Source organism: Metarhizium brunneum, chromosome 7, assembly GCF_013426205.1.
Source record: "Metarhizium brunneum chromosome 7, complete sequence".
Taxonomy (NCBI): Eukaryota; Fungi; Ascomycota; class Sordariomycetes; order Hypocreales; family Clavicipitaceae; genus Metarhizium; species Metarhizium brunneum.
Window position 1 is genome coordinate 205084 of NC_089428.1, and position 20644 is coordinate 225727.

Consider the following 20644-nt stretch of genomic DNA (forward strand, 5'->3'; position numbering starts at 1 on the left):
CCAGGCAGCACTCGAGGGATTCCATTCTTTGCCAGCTGCTCTGTATCAAGGACCATGGGGCTTTAAATCGGGCACCGTACTGGCTAGCAGGAGCTGTCCCGACCATCATGGTAGCTACATGCACCATCTTCTTTGTCTTTCTGGCAAGACATATTTTGACTCCCCAAGTCTACGCCTGCAATGTTCGCACTCAGTGAGCCCTCCACGCTCGGATTATTTGTGACTTTTCTTCCGTATCAATCCTGTGGTGCGTGCTTTTTGGCTTGATGGTGTAAATCAACGGTCCAACATTATTGCTCATCTTGGGCTGCGACTCAAATACGATCTCAGCTTTCTTGATGCGCGCGGACGACTTGTGGCAGACAAACGCAAAGTCGTACACGAGGGGGGTTGCGAGTGTGACTGGGACTTCGTCCATCGTTCCGTGCATTATGGCTTTTGCTATCCTTGAAATGCTTAGGTTATGACAGGTCAGGTTTGACCTCGCGCCGAGGCCGTTGACAGGGGCTCGGAACAAAGGGCTTGGAACGAAGCGCTCAATTCAAACAAAGAACTCTCTTTGTTATCAAAGAACCTTGGCCTGCTCAAGGGCCTCTCAGGAGAGGAGGACTTATTTATACAAAGAAACGGCGAGGCTCGGGTCCTCAGGCCACGGGCGTCCAAGGCTTCCATCATGGCCCTGTGGCTACGTAAATCAAATGCTGTGCAACCTCCGTGTGTTTAGCCCAAGCGTGTGACTGGTTGGGCGTGGACAAATGGTTCTTTCCTGTACATTCAAGTACAACGACTACACAGCCTTGCTGATGAGGGCACACCGAAGCAGGTCCGTGAGCCAAGAAAACACTTGTTGCGTTATCTGCATATGCCGAGACTCATATATCCTGACTACGCCATCTTTTCTTACCGCATATCAGTCACCAATCCATTGTCACCTTGTCTTGTGTGCCCTCCAATTGAGGAAACCTGCGAACGCGATGGACACTGCCTTTTCGGACGAAGCCTCTGAACATTCAGCAACAAGATCAGACCCAGGCAACCACATCCAGGCGGGTTGTTGGAATGATGGGCTCAAAGTGATTTCCATCCTAGGCCGACGTGGCATGAATCCTGATGATGTAACCCCAGATATTGAGTAATGACCATTGGTGGACGTCTAGCAGCACTTTAAAACTAATAATTTCGTAGCATCGTTCACGTAACTGGGTTGCGTCGCGAGTCCGATCGGCTAAGCATCGACTCAATTCTCAAGAGCAGTATTACTACACTGCGCAGAGAGATTCTATTTCCATGTGACATCGCCCAGTTGCTTGTTGGAGATTTTACACGGGATGTAGTGCATACCACGGCTCTTCGTCTGCTCAACAGTCTAGCATGTCTCGCAGATAAGGACGCATCGGTTAGTGAGCATGGATGGAATTCTGAAATAGGCGAAGCTTGACTCACCTTCTCTGCTCCTACAGAAGAGAAACCAAAAGTCGAAGCATGCCATCATCTTTGTGGCCTATGACCTTGGGGCTTTGATCCTCAAAACGGTAACGTCTCTCCATTAGAAGTCATGATGGCAAGTCCCGAGCTAAACAATCCCACCAGGCTCTTTCGGTAGCGGAAAAGGAGAGATACAACTGGCCGGATACTTTCACAAGCTCAGCGAGAGTGGTATGCTGGTCCGAAAATTGAACGAAGAAACAATTAGTTAATGAATGTTTGCACAGATATTTTATGGCGCTCCACAGCGCAGTGATAGTCTCTTTATCATGGAATCCAAGTTATATGAGTTTCTCCATGACGACAAAAATACGCCATGGCTGCACATGCTCACGCCATCATCCATTCGAGGTCTCGCGCAGGCCGCACTCGAGTCAACGGATGAGTTCCTCAGCTCAAAGTTTACCTTGCGGGGGCGCATCGTGAGCTTGTACGCAAATTCTCGGACTCCCCGCAAGATACATCCTGTAGGCGGCAGGTAATTGTGCGTAACTATCGAACAGGTGACTAATGTATCTTTAAAGGCATTCGACGAGGAGGCTGCGACTTTGGGCGTGCCGCTCGAAGAGTCACTGGGCGAGATGGATTGGGACAATGCGGACGCTTCCTCTCTTCTAGCTACCAAGATATGCCACTTGGTTGAGCGTAAGTGCAACCCCTGCTTATAATTTCTCATTTCATGATCATTTACCTTTCCCTGAAGAGTGGGTGCCGCACCCGGATCAGGTTGCCGCCGAGCAAACGCTCCTTTCTCTCGCCGTCCCTGATAGTCAATTTGGTATTACCAAGCCGATGGAGTCTCACCCGATACTAAAGGACACAGAGCATCAGAAATGGATCGAGGGACGAGGACATCGCTTGATATATGTCCACGGCACGGACAGGAATGCCTCAATCGTAGCAGCTGAGCAGATATTTGCAAAATGCAGACAACGGATGCAGGCGTTAGGCATCCCACAGGGGTGTGCATTCTCGTTCAGCTTCTCTTCTCGCGATCCTTTGCGCCGCTCCGCCTCCTCCATGATATCTACCATGATTGCTCACGATCTCACAACACACCGAAAACAAACCGCCCTCCACGGACTGGTCTTGGACCAGTACCATGTACAAAACGGGTGGACCGAGCAGGACACAATGCTGTGGCTCAACATGAGATGGCTCGGGGAACCTTCAAGCTATCGCTGCATCCTCCTTCACGACTTTGACGAATGCGATAAACAGAGTCGAACCGAGTTTCTCAATTTCTTCAATACTAGAGCAGATGGGTGCGAATTCAACGCCAAGATACTGGTGACGTCTCGACAGCCAGGCGCCTTGTTAGATGAGGTGGCAATATGGCCAGAAATAAACATTGATCGACTTTGCAGCCCCGAAGAAAAATTCAAGGGTGCCGGGAGTCTCGAGGGACCTGGCCTTGACGGCTTTGCAACAGCAGCCTCTACGTCACGCGACCCCTTCCGTCTTCTTCCCGATCTTGACCTAACAAGGACATACGCTGCAAGACTTGAACGGGGCCGCCACCAGCTTAAAGCGATGGATTATGACAGGTCAAACTTCATCCTCGAGCTACTCCAGGCCCAATCAGCCTGGCCCGAAGATATCTCGACGAGGTCGCTAACCAAATTTGCCAATCTACTGGACCTTATATCACCAACCACCACTGCTAAAGACATGTTGGTTATAATCCTCCAGTCTCTACCTGATACTGGGGCTGTGCAATGGATTCTCAAGTGGTTGGTACACAGCTACCGGCCCTTAACACGGGTTGAACTTGCCACCATTCTGTACCTACAGCCAGTCAAGGGCGCACAGCCGTCATCGGATGCGTCGCCGGCTGCTCTAGCTGAGGCGCTTTCCAATATTACCAACTGGCTTAGGGGCGTGGTAGACATTTACCAGGACCAGATGGTAATTCGAAGCGAGGTTTGGAACATATTCATGGAAGACGCAGGCACAGAAAACCGCCTCCTTAGGGACAACAGCGATGTATGCCATTCGACCATTCTCGACTTCTGTCTTGCCTATCTCAGCGAGCCGGATGTACAGGAAAAGGCAATGCGGATTTATCAGTTATACCTTTCACAAGTCCGAAGAGCAGCCGGCGACAAAATATCCCCTCCAATGATGCCAGACGGGCGAGATCCTCTATTCTACTTCATCGTGGCCCTACCGTATCACGCATTACAGGACCCTTGCCGCCGGGAGAAGATTACAACACTACTAAAAAACAGAGACAAATGTCTTGAAGTTTGGTCCAAGCTGTGGTGGGCGATGAGCAATTCTCTCTCGCGACCAAGGGAGCCTCCACGGTGTGCTTACCCACTCCTCGCCGGCCTCGGTCTTGTCGACTACCGTAAACTGGGGACTTCATCTAGAGAAAGAAGTCAAATCTTAATCTTGGCGGCGGCGAATAAGAAAAAAGACGTCGTGGTGGACTTGCTGGGCGCTCTGACGGAGTACTCGCTATCCACGCTCACCAATGCTCTTGAGGCGGCCACAAAGGCCGGTGATGAAGACCTTGCTCTCTTAATCGAAAAGGTGCTAGGATTCTGGCACAAGCCCAGCCGAGAACAGCCTTTGAACGTCCAGCAAAATATCTCGTGGCCGCCGTCTTTGTTGTGGAGAGCTGTGCAGTTGAACATGGTCCGACTGATGAAGGTGCTGTTAGAAAACGGCATGAGGGCTGATCCCGAAATCTTCAACGACTACTTCTTTCCCTCGCCACTTCACATAGCATCTGTTTTGGGTAACGCTCATGCTGCAAGAATGTTGCTGAATCATGGCGCGGATCCTATGCTGGTCAGTAATGAGCAACATGAGGAAATTCGTTTTACCGCCTTGACGAGGGCCTCGGCGGCGGGACATGGTGCCGTAATTAAACTGCTCCTCTCTAAAGAACCCTTACTACTGCATAACGGATACCCAATGGAGGTGCTTGGTGTTCTGGGGAGGAGGCAGTGGCAGCTGTCTACGCCACTTAGCATGGCGTCTTGTACTGGGCATTGGAAGGCAGTGGAAGCTCTTGTCCAAGCTGGAGCCGATCCAGACCCCGATCTTATGTATGAAGAAGTAGAAGGAGGAGGAGGAAAAGAAAAAGACTGCTCAGTTTCTCCGCTTTGTTTTGCTAGCATGAATGGGTGGTTGCAAACATGCAAAGCACTTCTTGAAAATGGCGCAGATGTAAACCGACTAGGCTATATGGGCAAGTTCGACGCTCTGTTTTGCGCCGCCGTCTTTGCTGCCAGCGTTCCATGTTGCTGGGCGCTCATTGCCCGCGGAGCAAATCCGAACGGCCAAGCTCAACCTCTCCTAGTTGAGCTTGTCCTTGGCAGGTCCTCTTTGCAGCCTCGGCCTGTCACAGAGACTATTGCCGTCTTGGACGTATTCTTAGACCATCGTCCACGCCTCGACATTGACCAGACCGATTCGGCTGGTTTAACGGCGCTCATGCATGCCTCTAAGAGGGGCAGCCTTCCCCTTGTCAAGTGGTGTCTTGAACACGGCGCAAATATCAAGGCAGTGGACAACCAAGGGCAAAGCTCCTTGTTCTATGCTGTCGATGCTGGTTGCTTTGACGTGGTCAGGGACTTGCTTACGTGGGAGGTGAACCTAGTAACCGACGCCATCCTGCAAAGGGCCCTCGACGGAGGCAATTTGGCCTTGCTCGAGAGGCTGCTCCGGGCCGGAAAAGACTCGGACTCGGCCTCCGAATCTGTCAACACCCTCATTAGATTGGCTATACACGCTCGCAATGCAGATGCTGTGAAGATGCTCATCAAGTTCAAGCCAGACATTAACCGCCTGGATGAATATGGATGGAGTCCTTTATGCGATGCTGTCGGCTACGTCCCAGATACTAAGATAGCGAGACTACTAATTGATGCCGGCGCTAACGTGGGTCAAATACTTGAGGATAGTAGAAGGAACCTTATGCATCTGGCCATGGGAGCAGATGCCGACGTGATCCGTCTCTTGTTTGAGTTTCCCAAGGCCGTCGATATAGACCACCGTGATAAGTTCGGCAACACGCCTCTCATGGTCACAGACAATACGACAAAGGTTGAATGCGTCAGGCATTTACTCAAGGCCGGCGCTGATATCAACGCACAAAACTCGGATGGACTCACACCACTGATGAACGCCATCGCGTGCGACGCGCCATCTGAAGTCATCCAGTGTTATTTATCTCAACCTCAACTAGATCCCAACATCTACTCAAAAATCCACGGCAGCGCGCTGCATGTTGCTTGTCGCACGCTCGACAAGGACATTGTGAATGGGTTGATCAGAATCGGGTCGGACGTCAACCAGCACCTGCCAGCCCCGGCTCTCTCGCCACTCATCGTCGTTTGTATACCATTCCCAGACGTGAGTCTGAAGAAGCGGGAAAACACCGATTACATCGTACACGCCCTGATCCGCGCAGGCGCTAATGTCAATTCCACGAGCAAGATGGCTCAGCACGATTCCCATCGCGCCCTGTCCACGGCTTCTTTGTGGGCCAGAACATCCACCCTTGAGATATTTCTATACGAGGGCGCCGACGTCGAGGCGCGGGATCCTGTAGGCCGACAAGCTATTCACTTTGCCGCTGCTAATGGCGTAGGCAACCTTCGCGCCGTAATGCGATTTTTCGAGGGAAGCGTCGCCATAGCGGACAGCTCCGGGAAGACGGCTCTGCACTGGGCTGCGCAGTTCGGGCGTTTGCAGGCTTTCAAGTTGCTTCTATCAACAATGAGCCCGGATGAGCGGATGAGACGGGTAAACGAGCCTGATATCGACGGCTGGACGCCTCTCTGCTGGGCGATGCGGACGTCGCCTATCGTATGGAATCATATGTCCGAACCGTTTGAATGCAAGGGCTTGGTTCAGTGCCTCCTCCAGGAAGGGGCGGATCCGTCTATCCAATGCTGGATAGGCGAAGGCCAGGATAAAGAATGCTTTACACTGCTCCATCTCGCCTATCTACATGATGCTGACGAGAAGATGGTCGCTTTGATCCGAGACGCCCTGACAAAGGCCATAGACACTCATCAAAGACGGACAGAGTGGGAGGGGAAGACTTGCAGTCTGTATAAGCCTCGTGACGTCTTGTGCGACGTCTGCCTCTGTGTAAGTTATTAAAAATCCAACCAGCGAATGTTGTCTTGCGCACAAGATATGAGATAGTCATTCGCTATCCGCCGCCTCGTGCTACTATCTACATGAATGCAGCTGACTGATACCTGTGCTTCTACCTATAGCAAATCTATGGACTCGAGTATGTTTGCAAGATTTGCCCAGACTTTCGGGTTTGTAAGAAGTGTTACGGTCGTATCGATCGGTACCACAATCGTTTTGAAGACGATATTACGCCGTTTTTGCCGCACATCTTCGAGGTCCCTGATCATGAGGAGTTTATGGATACGACGGATGTAGTAGAAACAGAGGAGAATACGAGTACAAAGATGAGAAAAGAAGACGACGAGGAAATTGAGGAGAATAGTAGATGGGGCAGGTTCTGAGACTGGCAACTTGGTGTCTGGGAATTCCCAGAATGTAAGACATAGAGCCTTCATGCCAGATAGGTGATAGCTCGGGTATTTCTGCTTTGCATGAGCAATGAGCACAGCGTTGCAATGCATTACGCTACTTTTGTTATATACAATACTACAATTGCGTGGTTAGCTGTGGTTCCCTAGCCTAAATACATCCGAGATATAGTGTTACAAGATATTTTGCCTCGGCTTGCGGCCTCTTTGTTTATTTTTCAAAGAACTTGATAATATAATGCTGTAAGCTTCTGGTAAATGTCTAGGCTCACCGCATTTTTAGAAAACCATGCAAGATCATCGGGCTTGAAGTTATTACAGAGCCCATAAACCAACATTGAAGACGTCAAGAAAACTCTACCGTTATGGTTTGGCCTGGATCCAATAGCAATTGTCCATGTTTGGCGCCTATTGTCTAACACGTCTCATGCTGCTGCCGCGGGCCAATCAGTAGGGCATGCACATGTACGAGCTTTAACTAATGAATACGTTACTCATAATACGAAAACAAATGCCTGAAACACGAATCAATCTCTCAGTGCCGAACGTAAAGTCGGCTACCAGATCCTATACCCAAGTCTGGCGGGTGCCGTGCCTTATACCTCCCTCCGGTCTGGTCAGTCAACTCCGTATAGACTTGGCAGCCTACCCAATGAAACGTTTCAAGTTACTTGAGACTTGCAGAAACAATTACTCTCTAGTTTAACTCGTTCATGCAAACAGCCTGCCGCCTTTTAGACGTCTGGTTCTCTCACACCTGCCAACCTGCCGAGAGTTCCTTGCCAGCCAGCAGCCGTCCTTGGCGACTAGAAACTACATGGCACCAAATCCACGCTCGCGAGGGCAACAAAAATCACCGTCCATAGCCCTCGTCTCAGTTCCAGTGCATTCAAAATCATTTCTCAACTTCCCCCTTTAGCCATTCCAAAACGGCGAAAACGTTTTGATCAGGAGGAAACACCGGATACCAAAACTTGATAATCTTGCCCTTGGATATCGCCAGGGTCAACCGCTTTATCAGAGTTTGACCTTTCCATTCAAATAGAGGAAGCTTGAGAGCCTCCGCGAATTGCAGCTTCTCATCACTCAGGAGGTCATATGGCAGATGAGTCCTGTCATGGAACTCTCTCTGTGTCTCGCAGCCCTGGGTAGACAACCCAAACAGGAATTTGACTCCGGAAGCATTTAATGCGCCCGAATTATCACGAAAGGAACAGGCTTGAGGCGTGCAGCCGCGTGCTCCTGGGATGGCATCCCAGTCTGGGGGAACGGATTCTCCCGCTGCGGCGGAGCGAGGATAGCAGAAGACGATTGCCAACCCGTCGAGAGCAGCCAGGTCAACTTGGACGGCCGAGGTATTCGTAGTCGGAAGACTGATGCGGGGAAGGGTGAGCCCTGTCAGGTGGTTGCAAGCTCCATCGTCGACTGTCGGGCAGACCAGAGGGCAACGTTGGCATCATGTTGTCCGATTCCCCTGCCCTAGCAGTGGTACTCATGCGTGCTGATCAAGATTTAACACCAGAAAGGCAATATATCAGGTCGCGGTCGCGATGACCAGAGGAACCGAGGCGAGTCTTATATATCCAAGGCTCGCAGCCGCTGTCGCCCCCACCGGCCGATTCGACGGGATGGCCTGGTCAGCGGTAGACGGGTAAGTAAGTCTGGCCCGGAGAGGGAAAATGGTGACTCACGTCCGGGGTCGATTATCCGGCACGGGCTACAATCCGAGGGTGTTGGGCGTGTGCACAGACGGTTCTCCAACATTGCATTCCCCGCGGGCAAAAGCCCCCAATATACTTTTCTCTTGGGTGCCACAATTTTCCGCCAATGGCTACATGGCTTCCTGCTTGACTATATGGGGAAGATGGCCCTAGATTGAATGCCAGGGTCGCCATTGATTGTTGGGGCCAAGAACAGACGGCCGCATGTGCTCTTGCGGATTCCATGTCCATGTAGCGTAATCCGGTCCGGCCCCACCAGGTTAAGCGGCGAGGAAAGACTCTCTCCGCCCGAAAAGACAAGACACGAGCATTGATCAACACACATCCTCGGCCTTGGGCCTTGGTAACTAAACATAACTTCAGTGCCGGAGACGCGGAGATGTAGAGATCAGAGAGTGGGCGGCGTGTGGCTTGATCGTGTGCCGTACGCCTGGGTGCATGCTCCGGTAATGCGCCGGTGCGGGTCCCGTGTGGTATAACGACCTCCACTGGGAGGGCGTCAAGTACATACATGTACGTATTGATCGATTGATGTATTGGTGACTCCATGCCTGCTCACCTCTAGATGCCTTCGGATGTTTTTGGGTCATCAGCGGCGTTACCGCCCAAGGAACAACCAATGTGGGAAGCCGAGCCGGTCGTGACTATGCATCAACACTGCTTGTCACGATGAATGAGTTTTGAGAGCGCCAACGGCCATGAGGCTACGGAGATAATCCAGCCGCTTTGGGTTTGGCGCCATGAGAAGCTCGCCAGAAAACTATAAGAGACCTTGGGTAGCTTTCACTGCCTTGAATAAATGAATCCCTTTCTACATGGATGTACACATATTAGCCAAAACAAGTGATACAAGTAATTTTGTGTTTTCTTGAAAGGATTTCCAGAGAACCACTCAACTATACAATTATTCCCCACAAGTATATGACGCTTGATTCCTCTAGGCCCGAGATCCTGGCAAAGTGTGCACGGAATAAAATGGTGTTGATAGTTGCCATCAAAAGCCGGGCATGCTCTTTCCCCAGTGACCGCGGTGACTGGTTTGGGAGGTGCCAAAATCCAAGGGCATATGATTGATCCGTGTTGGCTGGTTCTGGACCATGACAGATGACCGTGCATGCCGCGAATAGCTGATTTGATGCGACCTTGTCATCTTTGAGTTACAGCAGTTCCACTATCAAGGAAAAAATGGAGGACAGATTTTGGGTGTTTAATACCACCCGGGAGGCTCATTTCGGCCGACTGTTCGGCCTGAGCTAGGACCTAAAGTCGAATAGACGGAAAACGGAATTATGCAGGTAGCACTGTTCCTTGCGTATTCCAAGCAGACGCCAGTAGCTTATTCAGGCATATTCCACGACAAAAAGGTTCCGCAAAAGGAGATTTCTAAAGCTTCCAAACTTCTTCACAGTCTCCATTTCCATTCCTTTGCTGGTAATTTCGCAATTTCCCGCTCCTATGGCGACCCTTTTGCAATATCGGGCCATTGGCCAGCGAGTAAAGCGTCAACTCGACCACACCCTGCAAGATAGCAGACACCCTTTCCCTCTTGAAGAAAATGGGCAACAGCCCGAATTCGACACTCCAAATAGTCGCCGTGTGTTGATTGTTGGCTGGGATGGACCCGACGACGACGCAAACCCTCGCAACTGGGCCACGGGGCAAAAATGGCTGGCTACTGTCCTCGTATCTCTTCTCGCTCTGCTGGTAGGAGTCTGCGCACCAATCGAAGCACCCATCAGACAACTTGCCATGAGCGAGTTTGCCATCTCTGAAATGGTCGAGTCGCTTTGGGTTGCGCTGTTTTTAGCCGGCATAGGAATAGGCGCGCTGGTCTCGGGGCCGTTTTCCGAGGTCCTGGGCAGGTCGGGAACGTACACAGTCACACTCATATTCATGTGTATCTGGTTAATGGCCTCGGCCTTGTCACCGCATATTGCACCTCGCCTCATCTTCCGATTCATGGCTGGGTTTTCCGGCGCAGCACCGCTTGTGTGCTCTGGAGGAACGATTTCGGACTTGTGGGCGCCCAGAGACAGGATATATCCCTTTTTGGACTTTACGATTATCGGTTTCGGTACGCCGGCTCTGGGCCCGGTATTCTCAGCATGGATTTCCAACTCGCCTCAGCACGATATGTGGAGGTGGGCAGAATGGATTGCACTCATATTCAGTGCAACTGTCCTTTTGGTCTTGGTTGCATTCCAGCCAGAAACATACGCGCCAGTTCTCTTGTCTTGGAAAGCAAAGCACCTGCGAGAAATGACGGGATATCCAGGTTATCACGCACAGCATGAACTTGAAGACCTGGCACTGCCTCATCGTCTGAAAATGGCTTGTATCCGACCATTTACCATGGCCTGGAATGAGCTGACTATTAAGCTTGCCTCCCTCTATCTTTCTTTCGTATACGCCGTTCTATTCACTTTTTTCGACGGCTACCCAATCTTGTTTCAGACAACATATGGGCTGTCGCACGAAGTGACGTTCGTGTTACTGGCGGGCATCTCACTTGGTGCAGTGTGCTCGGCGGTTCTGGGGCCCATTGTGCATCGAAAAGTTTTACACGAGACGAAACAAACAAACCAAGGGACGCTACATGTAAACCCGGCCTCAGGACTTTGGTTTGCCATGTTGGCAGCCCCAGGCCTCCCTGTATCTCTGTTCTGGATGGGTTGGACTGCTTTCCGCACCGTTTCTATATGGTCACCACTTGCAGCTTCACTTCTCTTTGGCTATAGTATCACTGGCATTTTTATCGGCATCTCCATGTATATCATTGATGCGTATGCCCAATTTGCGGCGTCGGCAATGGCTTTCACTTACCTGGCTCGGTACCTCGCTGCAGCTGCCATGACAGTGGCCGGAATCCCTCTCTACGAAAATCTTGGAGGGCATTGGACATTAACATTACTGGGGTGTATTAGCATCATCTTGACACCTCTCCCTTACGTTTTCTTTAAATTGAATCTTGCTCTGCACCATAAGAGCGCTGGTGTGGTCTAGACCAGTCTTGATAGCTGTGACAAGGGTTCAATACAGAAGGCTTGGAGCAAAAGGGCTCAATTCAATAATAATCTCGTAGGATATCAAAGGTCCTGAGTTACTACACGAAAGGAAGAGAAAGGTAACTACTTTATATACATAAAAGGAACGCCTAGGCCTAGAGTCCTTGCCCGGGCACGTGTTCTAACTGTGTAACTAATACGTCCTGTATCGGGGAAGCCCCTTTGTTGGGCTCCCCGATCTGTTGGGCCTTTTCCGTGTAACAATAGCAAATTGCACCACAACTTCTGTTCCTTTTCCAGGGGCCAGATACAATGCTACATGTTATGAAATCTAGATCTTGAACGTTTAAAAGGCTACACCTTTTGCATAATCAAAGAGATACGCTTTCTCGGTGACTTTTCCCCTTATTACCTTTCTCTCTGATACTCCATATCGCTCGCTGTTCGTGGGAGATAGCGGACATGGCGGGAATTACGGCAGTTGTTTCCCGCGTTTGCCGCTAGGGTCAAGCGTGCTTTGGCTTGACTTATTACTCGTGCCACATCCAACGTTACTTATCTGGCAGGTGGGATCTGTCGTGCTCCAAGAGACCCGCCGCGTATCTAACAACTTCCAGTGCTAGCCTACGATTGGCCAAAAGGACCAGACTAGAGAGAGTCGATACACCTTGGGAGCTAAGCCGGGAACTTTTGCCTGCCAAGCGGCGCAATGCCGTGGTCCATCCCTTAGTCGCGCCATGTACCCGATACGTCTGGCTGTTGTCTCAGTGTCGAAATAACCTTTGTGCATCCCAGCCAGATCTAGGGGCCAGAATGTGGCTCCAGACTATGGCCAGACCGGATAGGCCGGTTCGACTGGTCCTCCGCAATGTCTGGTACTATCGCCCGATTTATTAAGGCCCGCAATCTCGATTACGTGTTTCCTCTTAATTCCGAACAGCCGTCGCCCACGACTCGAACACCGTCGCCAGTGCCACGACTCGAACACCGCCTCCACCCTGAAACCAAACTTAATCTTGACGCTCGTAATCCAAACCCGCATCAACCGGCGCGTGATGAGATGTATACAGTATAACCCCTGTTTGATTAACCACCCGTGACCTCACAGCACTTGAGGGTTACTGGAGGCTAATAGAGCATAGGGGCCCTGCTATATCAGCGATCCAGCTGCTGAAGTCAGGGCTTGTTAGACGATTTAGTGGCGTCCTAGTAAGGGTAGTAGTAACATAGGTACATACACTGCCTAGCTTACTTTTTCCCGGAAAAGAACAGTCTGGTACTTTCTGCCCCCACCTTCCTTAATTAACCAGTGCTTTTTATTGGCTATATATCCCCTTGTGAAGTCACGGGTAGTGAATTAAACAGGGTTTAAACTCCGAACATGTGGGGACCTGTTGACAGACGGGATGAATAGCGCGTGGAGCTCTTGCGCCCGGCATCTATTTACATGTAGGCATGAACGTTGGTGGCTGAGCAGAGTTTCCGGCACGTTGGCAAGCAATAAGCCAGGATGCAGCTTCCCGTTTTGCGTCTTGAGCATGATATAATAGGAGCGTCCCCTAGGCTTTAATTGGTCAACGGGAAAATATTGACTCCTTGGTACCTGGTTCATGGAAAATCATAGCTTACGCCACTCCCGTGTAGCATCTTGAACCTCGGCCGCAGGCCATGGCAGCCGCAGCGCCATAACAGGCCAGAGCTCGCCGCAGGGTGTCGAGTCATTCTCGGCCGCTTTTCCTACCCCTAGAACAACTCGTTCGCCCGTGGCTAGTACGCATCAGACTTGACACCACATCAACTGCGCCTCGCACACTTACAATACATCAAGTGTACACTGTGTGCTCAACCTCCATGTGACAAGGCCAGGGTAACTGGGCTTGGAACAGAGGGTTCAATTCAATCTATAATAATCGACTTTGGGTTATCAAAGGTCCTTGGATTGGCACGAGGCCTTGAGAGACGAAAGGCCCCTATAAATACAGCAAGTCGGTGAGGGCCTTCTGCCCTAATCCCGTGACCGTAGCCCTTGTGTAACCCTTGACATTGGGCTATTTCCGTGTAACATTTGATGCCACTTGTATTGGAGCGGCCGTGGTGTACCCGGATGGAATCTCGTACGCGCAAGCCAGAGGCGTTTGTGGCCTGGCGTTGGGAGTTGCTACCAGGTGCAAGGGACTAAAATCAGCATATTCATGCACGTGGTTTGTAAGTCTTTGAACCGTGGCATCAAATAGTTGCTAATTTATTCATGCCTTCAAGGCTAAGCTTAAAACCATGTCGTGCTGAAACGTGGTAACCTTGCCTAGCCACAAATGGCATCGCGACTCATACAACGACACCGTCCTTCACCCCTTGGCATCACATTCCATCTTGTTCATCACTAGTTGCCTGACATGGCATGATGCCAGGTGTTTCGTGGAAGCCAAGTGGTCATACAATAATATGCAAACAGGATTTTATAAAAAGGCACCATGATGCAGACAATGTCTACCTTTATTCTCAACTTCACACCACACCTTTTATTCGACTGTCTACAGCTTTAAAGCCAAGAGAGGATTAGAAATTCATTCTTTTACCATGGGTGTATACGAAACTTTGTTCTTGTTATTTGCGTCTCAGGCGTTGGCCGCGCCTGTAGATGGCCAAGAGGGTACAAAGAATGCCGCCGGCCAGAATGGCGTCCTGCACCTGCCTTTGGTCCACTTCGCAAAAGAAGTCGATGTCAGAAATATTGAGAAGCGTGGATTCTCGACTCCCCTTGACTATTTCAAATATGATGGAAAGAACGCAGTCACGGCTGTAGGCATCGTTTTGGACGTCGGGACACCGCCGCAAAAGGTCATCTTGGAACCAGACACCGGATCGTCCAAGTTTTGGGTACTCGGTCTAAAGCCTGGCGATACTCGCGGGAATGAGCCGTCTGCTTATTTTGATCAAAAACAAAGCCAGTCTTTGCAAGACATGAACAAAGAGGATGGGGCAGCTTATGGTTCAGGCGAGCGTGTTACTTATAATATGGTTACTGATAAAGTCTCTTTTGAAGGTAAGGGCATTATTTGCTCCATCCCAAAATTCCAAATTCAACTAACCCATGCCATCAGGTAAATCCTTAGACCAGATGAAATTCGGTGTGGGCAACTTGACCGCTCCTCACACAAGTTTGGGACGACTTGTCGGCGTAATGGGCTTAATACCCGACCCCAATGTTAAAGATTTTATTCTTGACAAGGTCCTAGAGAAGAACTTGGTCAAGTCTCGAGCCTTCAGCCTTGGCGTTCGCGAAAAGGGTAAAGGGGCTCTCGCCTTTGGCGGATATGACACTAAAAAGTTCTCTGGTCCTCTTGAGAAGTTGCCCATTCAGCCAGCCAAAAAGACAGGGACAACGAGCCAGTAAATATGAAGAAGAAAACCCTACACGCATCTCAACACATTTCTAACCTATGTTTGACAGATATATTGTCGAAGTCCAATCTGTACTATTCAACAACGGTACTGGCAATAGTGCAGTCGCGATGGACAAAGGGGACATTGAAAACGGCAAGCCGTTAACTATGGGCATCGATTCCGGAGCCCCAGCTTTGGGGATTTCTATGGCACTGGGGAGACTCCTTATGGAAAGGACGGGGGCCAAGTTTAAACTCGATCCCCGAGTTCTCGAGTTCGCATGCGATGTAGTCGACGCCAAAGCTTCGTTTGATTTCAAGATGAGTGATAAGACGGTCATTTCGATCCCTCTTTCGGATTTCGTTAGGAGCCGAATTGACAATGACAAAACTTGCCAATTGGCTGTTCAACCCTTCGAGGGTCCTGCTGGTGAGAAAACCCCCGTACTACTAGGAGAATGAAGCTCACACTAACTCTTTTGGTTTTTTTTACTTAGACCTTTGGATTGGCGGACACTTTTTACGCAGGGCTCTGGTTGTTTATGATCCGGATAATAAAAACGTCTACGTCGCTCGAGGGGCGGATTGTGGCTCGAACCTTGTGGCTATTGATGGTAAAATGCCAGACGCTGCGGTAATTGGCGAGTGTAAGGAAGAGGCTCCGGTCTCCAACGCACCAACGGACGAGCCTCCAAATACGCAGCCGGTCCTCGACGAGGATGATATTCGAGATGCCTGAGCACCGTATAAATGCAGAGGAGACCAAGTAGGGAAAAGATGAGTAGTGTACCGCGAGAAGAGGAGTTCCTTCCATGTCACGAAGAAGGTTCTGCCTCTATCCCTTCTATACTCTATAGTATATAGCAGATTCTATTAGATACAATAAAGAGCCTTTGTCCTACATTGAATCCAATAACAAGACGGTTAACTTTATTCCTCTTGAATACAGGGCCCATTTCCGCAATCGTTTCTGCGGCCGAGTCGCGTACGGATTAATGACTCTTTGCTTTCTGTATGCGGCGTTATATACGAGCAAGACCTCTCCACGAGACCGGTATATATCTTAGCCCCATCACAAACTTGACTGGGGTCTACGCAACCTAACCTGGCCCAAAGAGCTGCGTCGTCAACATTTCCGGCGTCTTCACCCACACAGAACTTTCAGGATGCCTTGATAATCGCAAATGTGGAATGGTGTCTGCGACACAATTATTCCACGGCATCAACTGGTCTTATTTCCAGCGTCGTCAGCACTCGTCTTCTGCCATCTGTATGCTCTTTCGATGCCCCGTCGGCTTTGCGCAGTATCGCACAGCTTTTCATTTCCGCATTCACACGTGGCCCCTTCCCGCAACCACCGATACGTGATGCTCCAGCGATCCTGCCTCGGCCGTACCGTCCCATCAGGCAGCGTGTCCGTCTTGCGGGCTCTTATACCATGCGTCCAGTGCAGTCGTGAATCGCCACCGAGCTGTACCAGGCTCCTCGGTGGCAAGTCCACCTCGACCTTGTGGCCCGAGTCGCCGTCGCGAAATTGCATGCACACCGGGGAGCCCAGCGACAGCGAATAGAGCTGGTCGTATGCGCTGTGTGTGTCGACGTGAGGCGGGATCCCGGCCCCGGGGGGGTAATGCTGCAAGCACACCTGGTCGGGCGGCCTGTTCTCTCTCTGCGGCAGCAGCGGGACTAGCCAGTCGGGAAACGCTCTGAAGGGGATATCGCGGTCAATCCCAAACGTCTTGTAACTGAAGGTGTAGCCGTAGTGAAGAGACCGGCGACCGGGCAATGTTGGCCACTCGAGATGTGCGAAAACCTTTAACAGTTCACGTTCGGCTTCGGGCGAAATGAAGTCTTGTTCCATCAGAAGCCCTGGAGGTTCAGAAGGAAGTTCCCCCATGCTGCGCTACAATATTCAATCATCAAAAATGAGTTTCCTTGTCATCGATGATGTGTCGACTGAGGTCGAGTGTGATGTGGTTTCGGTAAAATTCCTTCAACCCACACATAACATGATTATGTAATCATTTGGGACTGTCCCCGAAATCCCGCCACCCGGTGGATTGAAAGCAGTTGACGCCTATACAGTCTATACTCCTCGCGGGTTCATCAGTCACTCCGAAATCGCTCAGTACTGAACTGTTGATCGATTTGTGAAGATGAACGAGATAACACAAGCCCTGAAAATGTAACCACGGCGGCCTGGGGACTGCAAGAATGAAGTAGTCCAGAATCCAGATGTCCACCCTAGCAAAGGGATTCCTTGCTATGGAAGGCATGGCTTTGTGGGGAATAGGGAATTGTCTCACAACTTGAACGCTGTACTTGTAGAGACGGGAATTTAATCAGCTCTATGGACTCTTTCTTACTAGTCTGGCACGTGTAGACTTTTTACAGGTGAGAGAGGGAATCAGAGGGGCCCGAAGCCAAGTTGTCGGCGAGGCCTCGCTTACTATTCCACCTTGGCCGATGGCTGCGGCTGGTGTTGAGTTGGCGGATGTCTCAGCTGCCGAGAGTCTAATAATGCCCGGGAACTCTTCGTTCCAGTTTGAGGGAAACATAATCTCGTCCATAACGTCGCTGTGCTTGAAATACAAGCCGTGCTCGCCATCCTTGGCGCCAAGTATCGATAAATTGAGATTATAAACCATTGAACACGTATCGGCTTTGGATACCCGCCGTAAAGCCTTAAAGTGACAGACTGAGTATTGATAGTGTGGAAAAATACTGTATGTAACTCGGCACGAGCCTCAGGGAACTTGGGAAGGACGTTACCATGAGAGAGATGTTCGACATGGAGCAGCGAGGTTGTAAAGATATGCAGGTGAGGAAACCAGTCAAGGCTGAATTCACGACCAAGCTTTTATCCTCAGGGCTGTTTTGTATCGTTTTGGGCACCACGTCAGCACGGCCAACAGTAGTATTTGACATATCGATTCCTAACATAGCCATGCAGCAGAAATGTTGTTTCTGCTCTCCTCGGAAAACTTCATCTGAATAAGCAATCGATTGGTTTGCATCCTCCTCATCCACTGGTCTGCCCAAGGCCAGTTCACACTCCTTTGTCTGTTAAAGGACTGCCCGAAGTCCAAGGATTGTGGCTGTCTTCTCGTCTGGTGCGCTGACATCCAGATTCTGAATTCATCTAGGTCATGAAAGGTTCTCAGAAACCGGCCACTATGAAACATCAGCGACTGACCAATGGGGTCGGTGCCCAGATGAGTGTGGCAATACCTTTGAGTAATACTTATATATGCTAATTTTCTTCCTTGCTGTTCATGCGATGTTCGGCTGTGGATGGATTTTACTATGAGACATGAGATGTAATAATCGCTGGGCCTCGGCCGCATCAAAAGAGTGACATCAGAAGAGCCATGTAACGGCTAAGGTTCCCAAGGGATAAACTAGTCGTAGTTTATGTTAGCAGAGCTATTAGGGCAGTTAATCTAAGTAATTAGGTATTATATTAATAATAAGTTATAAATTATAACTAAGTAATTAAAGTTAAAAAGTTATAAGTAAAGCTTAAATTAATATAATAATTATTATTAAAAGCTAAGAAGTTAAAGTTTATTTATAAAGTAATATTAAGGGTTCTTATATATTATAATAAATTACTTCTCTTATTATAATATTTCCCTTTAAATTACTATTATAACCATGATCCTACTTATATAGATCATAGTTCTTTTTATAATTTAAATATAATAGTTACTTTAATTATTAATTTATTATTTATCTTACTTATATTACTTTATAGCTTATATAGCTAGCCTAACCTATAGCCTACTTCTTATATATAACTAGGTTATAATATAATATCCCTTCTTTTATGGTCTTATCCTTAAGACTTAAATCTTATTTTATAAATAGCTTTATAGCCCTTTTTTTTATTAATAAGTTCCCTTTTTTTTTTATTCTCTAGGATATTTTACTAATATTATATCTAATTATATTTCTAAGCTAAAATTAAATATAAAGAAAAATAATAGTCATAAATATACTAATCTTATTAGTATTATAGATTTATTTAGCTACCCTATAAACATGCTTTATACTTATTATTTTAAAAATAATAAATCCTATTATATAATAAATAAGAAATCATAATATAATAAGTATATATAGTATAATTACTTATATAATAGTATTTTAGTAGCTTCTTCTTATAGGTATTATTATAGCCCTTATTTTATTTATATCCTTTTACTAATAGTATTTCTTAGTAATATACTTATTAAAGTAATAAAAGAAATTAAAGTTAGAGGAAAAGAAGGCAGGTAATAAGCTATTAAAGCTTTATATATAACTAATTAACCTTTAGTTTTAGCTCTTTATAGCTATAAATTAATTAGCTTAAATATAAAAAATCTAGAATTATATTAAAGATAAGAGTTTAGAATTATTTTATTATAATATAATAAAATTAAATACTAAGAATAAGATTCTACTTACTTTAAATACTTATAAGTATTAAGTAATAAATAATTTAAGTATAATAAGTATTCTTAAAAAGAGTAATTAGTCTACTTTTAGGTTAAGTAAGAAGTTCTTAGATCTAAGTCCCCTTATACCTCTTATACCTTTTAGTAAAACTACCTTAATAAGTACTAGTACTTCCTTAAGTGCTTTATAGGTTCTTATATATTTTTTTTATATTTATAGTTTTTTTACTTAATAAGGTATTAATATGTTTTATTTTTTATCCTTATATCTAGGATTTATTTTACTTTATATTCTTTATTATTTAAGACTTTAATATCTTTTTTTATTAGTATATTATTTAATACTTTCTTAAGAAGTAAAATATATATTATAAGATAATTTCTTATAGTCTTTAATAATAAAAGTTTATAATTATTTATTAATATTTATTTTTTAATAGTAAATAATCCTAATTTTTTATAATTTAATTTATTACTTAGTTATATTATTTTAATGTTTTATTAAAGTAAGTAAACCATGTCTTCCTCCTTAAAGATTAATCCCTTTAATCTTTTATAATTATAATATTATATTATTTTATTTTATATAAATTCTAATTTATATTATATTTTTTTATATAATCTTTTTAGTTTATCTGCTTATAATATTACTTATTTTACTTATAGTTCTTTATACTATATTTAAAATACTTTAGGATTAAATCTATAATTAATATAGGCTAGTATTTACTTTATTAATTTTAATATTAAGCTATTATAAGCTAATTACGCTATAAGTAACTATTTAACCTAATTATCCTATTAATAATTAATATAGTATTATAAATACTATTTAAGTATTTAATTTAATTTTTTTATTTATTTATTTATTTATAAGTAATATATAATACTTAACTTATAATTTATTTTAAGTTATATCATAAGTACTTATTAAAACTTAAAGGTAAATATACTTTTTTTATTTAATATAATTTCCTTTAATAGCTTATAATTACTTATTATTATTTATAAGAATATATATATAAGTTCTTTTATATTACTTACTTCTTTATATAATAAAAAGTATTTATACTTTAT

At 46.8% G+C, this 20644-nt stretch overlaps 5 protein-coding genes across 5 annotated transcripts; 3 read left to right on the top strand and 2 right to left on the bottom strand.

Annotated features, from left to right (window-relative positions):
* Positions 1-190: 190 nt before the first annotated feature.
* Positions 191-430, bottom strand: G6M90_00g106320 (uncharacterized protein; the record flags this gene model as incomplete). The annotated part of the gene is made up of 1 exon (XM_066131703.1): positions 191-430. The coding sequence occupies one exon, from the start codon at positions 428-430 to the stop codon at positions 191-193; it is 240 nt and encodes a 79-aa protein (XP_065987913.1).
* A 544-nt stretch (positions 431-974) lies between these two features.
* ANKRD50_8 (Ankyrin repeat domain-containing protein 50) lies at positions 975-6989 on the top strand (the record flags this gene model as incomplete). The annotated part of the gene is made up of 8 exons (XM_066131704.1): positions 975-1132; positions 1186-1396; positions 1461-1532; positions 1591-1656; positions 1713-1952; positions 2010-2130; positions 2189-6597; positions 6729-6989. The coding sequence occupies 8 exons, from the start codon at positions 975-977 to the stop codon at positions 6987-6989; spliced, it is 5538 nt and encodes a 1845-aa protein (XP_065987804.1).
* A 3203-nt stretch (positions 6990-10192) lies between these two features.
* On the top strand, positions 10193-11740 carry G6M90_00g106340 (uncharacterized protein; the record flags this gene model as incomplete). The annotated part of the gene is made up of 1 exon (XM_014684137.1): positions 10193-11740. The coding sequence occupies one exon, from the start codon at positions 10193-10195 to the stop codon at positions 11738-11740; it is 1548 nt and encodes a 515-aa protein (XP_014539623.1).
* A 2579-nt stretch (positions 11741-14319) lies between these two features.
* On the top strand, positions 14320-15864 carry YPS3_1 (Aspartic proteinase yapsin-3; the record flags this gene model as incomplete). Its single annotated transcript, XM_014684138.1, has 4 exons — positions 14320-14785; positions 14844-15132; positions 15194-15555; positions 15623-15864. The coding sequence occupies 4 exons, from the start codon at positions 14320-14322 to the stop codon at positions 15862-15864; spliced, it is 1359 nt and encodes a 452-aa protein (XP_014539624.1).
* A 483-nt stretch (positions 15865-16347) lies between these two features.
* Positions 16348-17022, bottom strand: alkbh8 (Alkylated DNA repair protein alkB 8; the record flags this gene model as incomplete). Its single annotated transcript, XM_014684139.1, has 1 exon — positions 16348-17022. One exon carries the CDS (start codon positions 17020-17022, stop codon positions 16348-16350), a length of 675 nt encoding a protein of 224 aa, XP_014539625.1.
* Positions 17023-20644: the final 3622 nt, after the last annotated feature.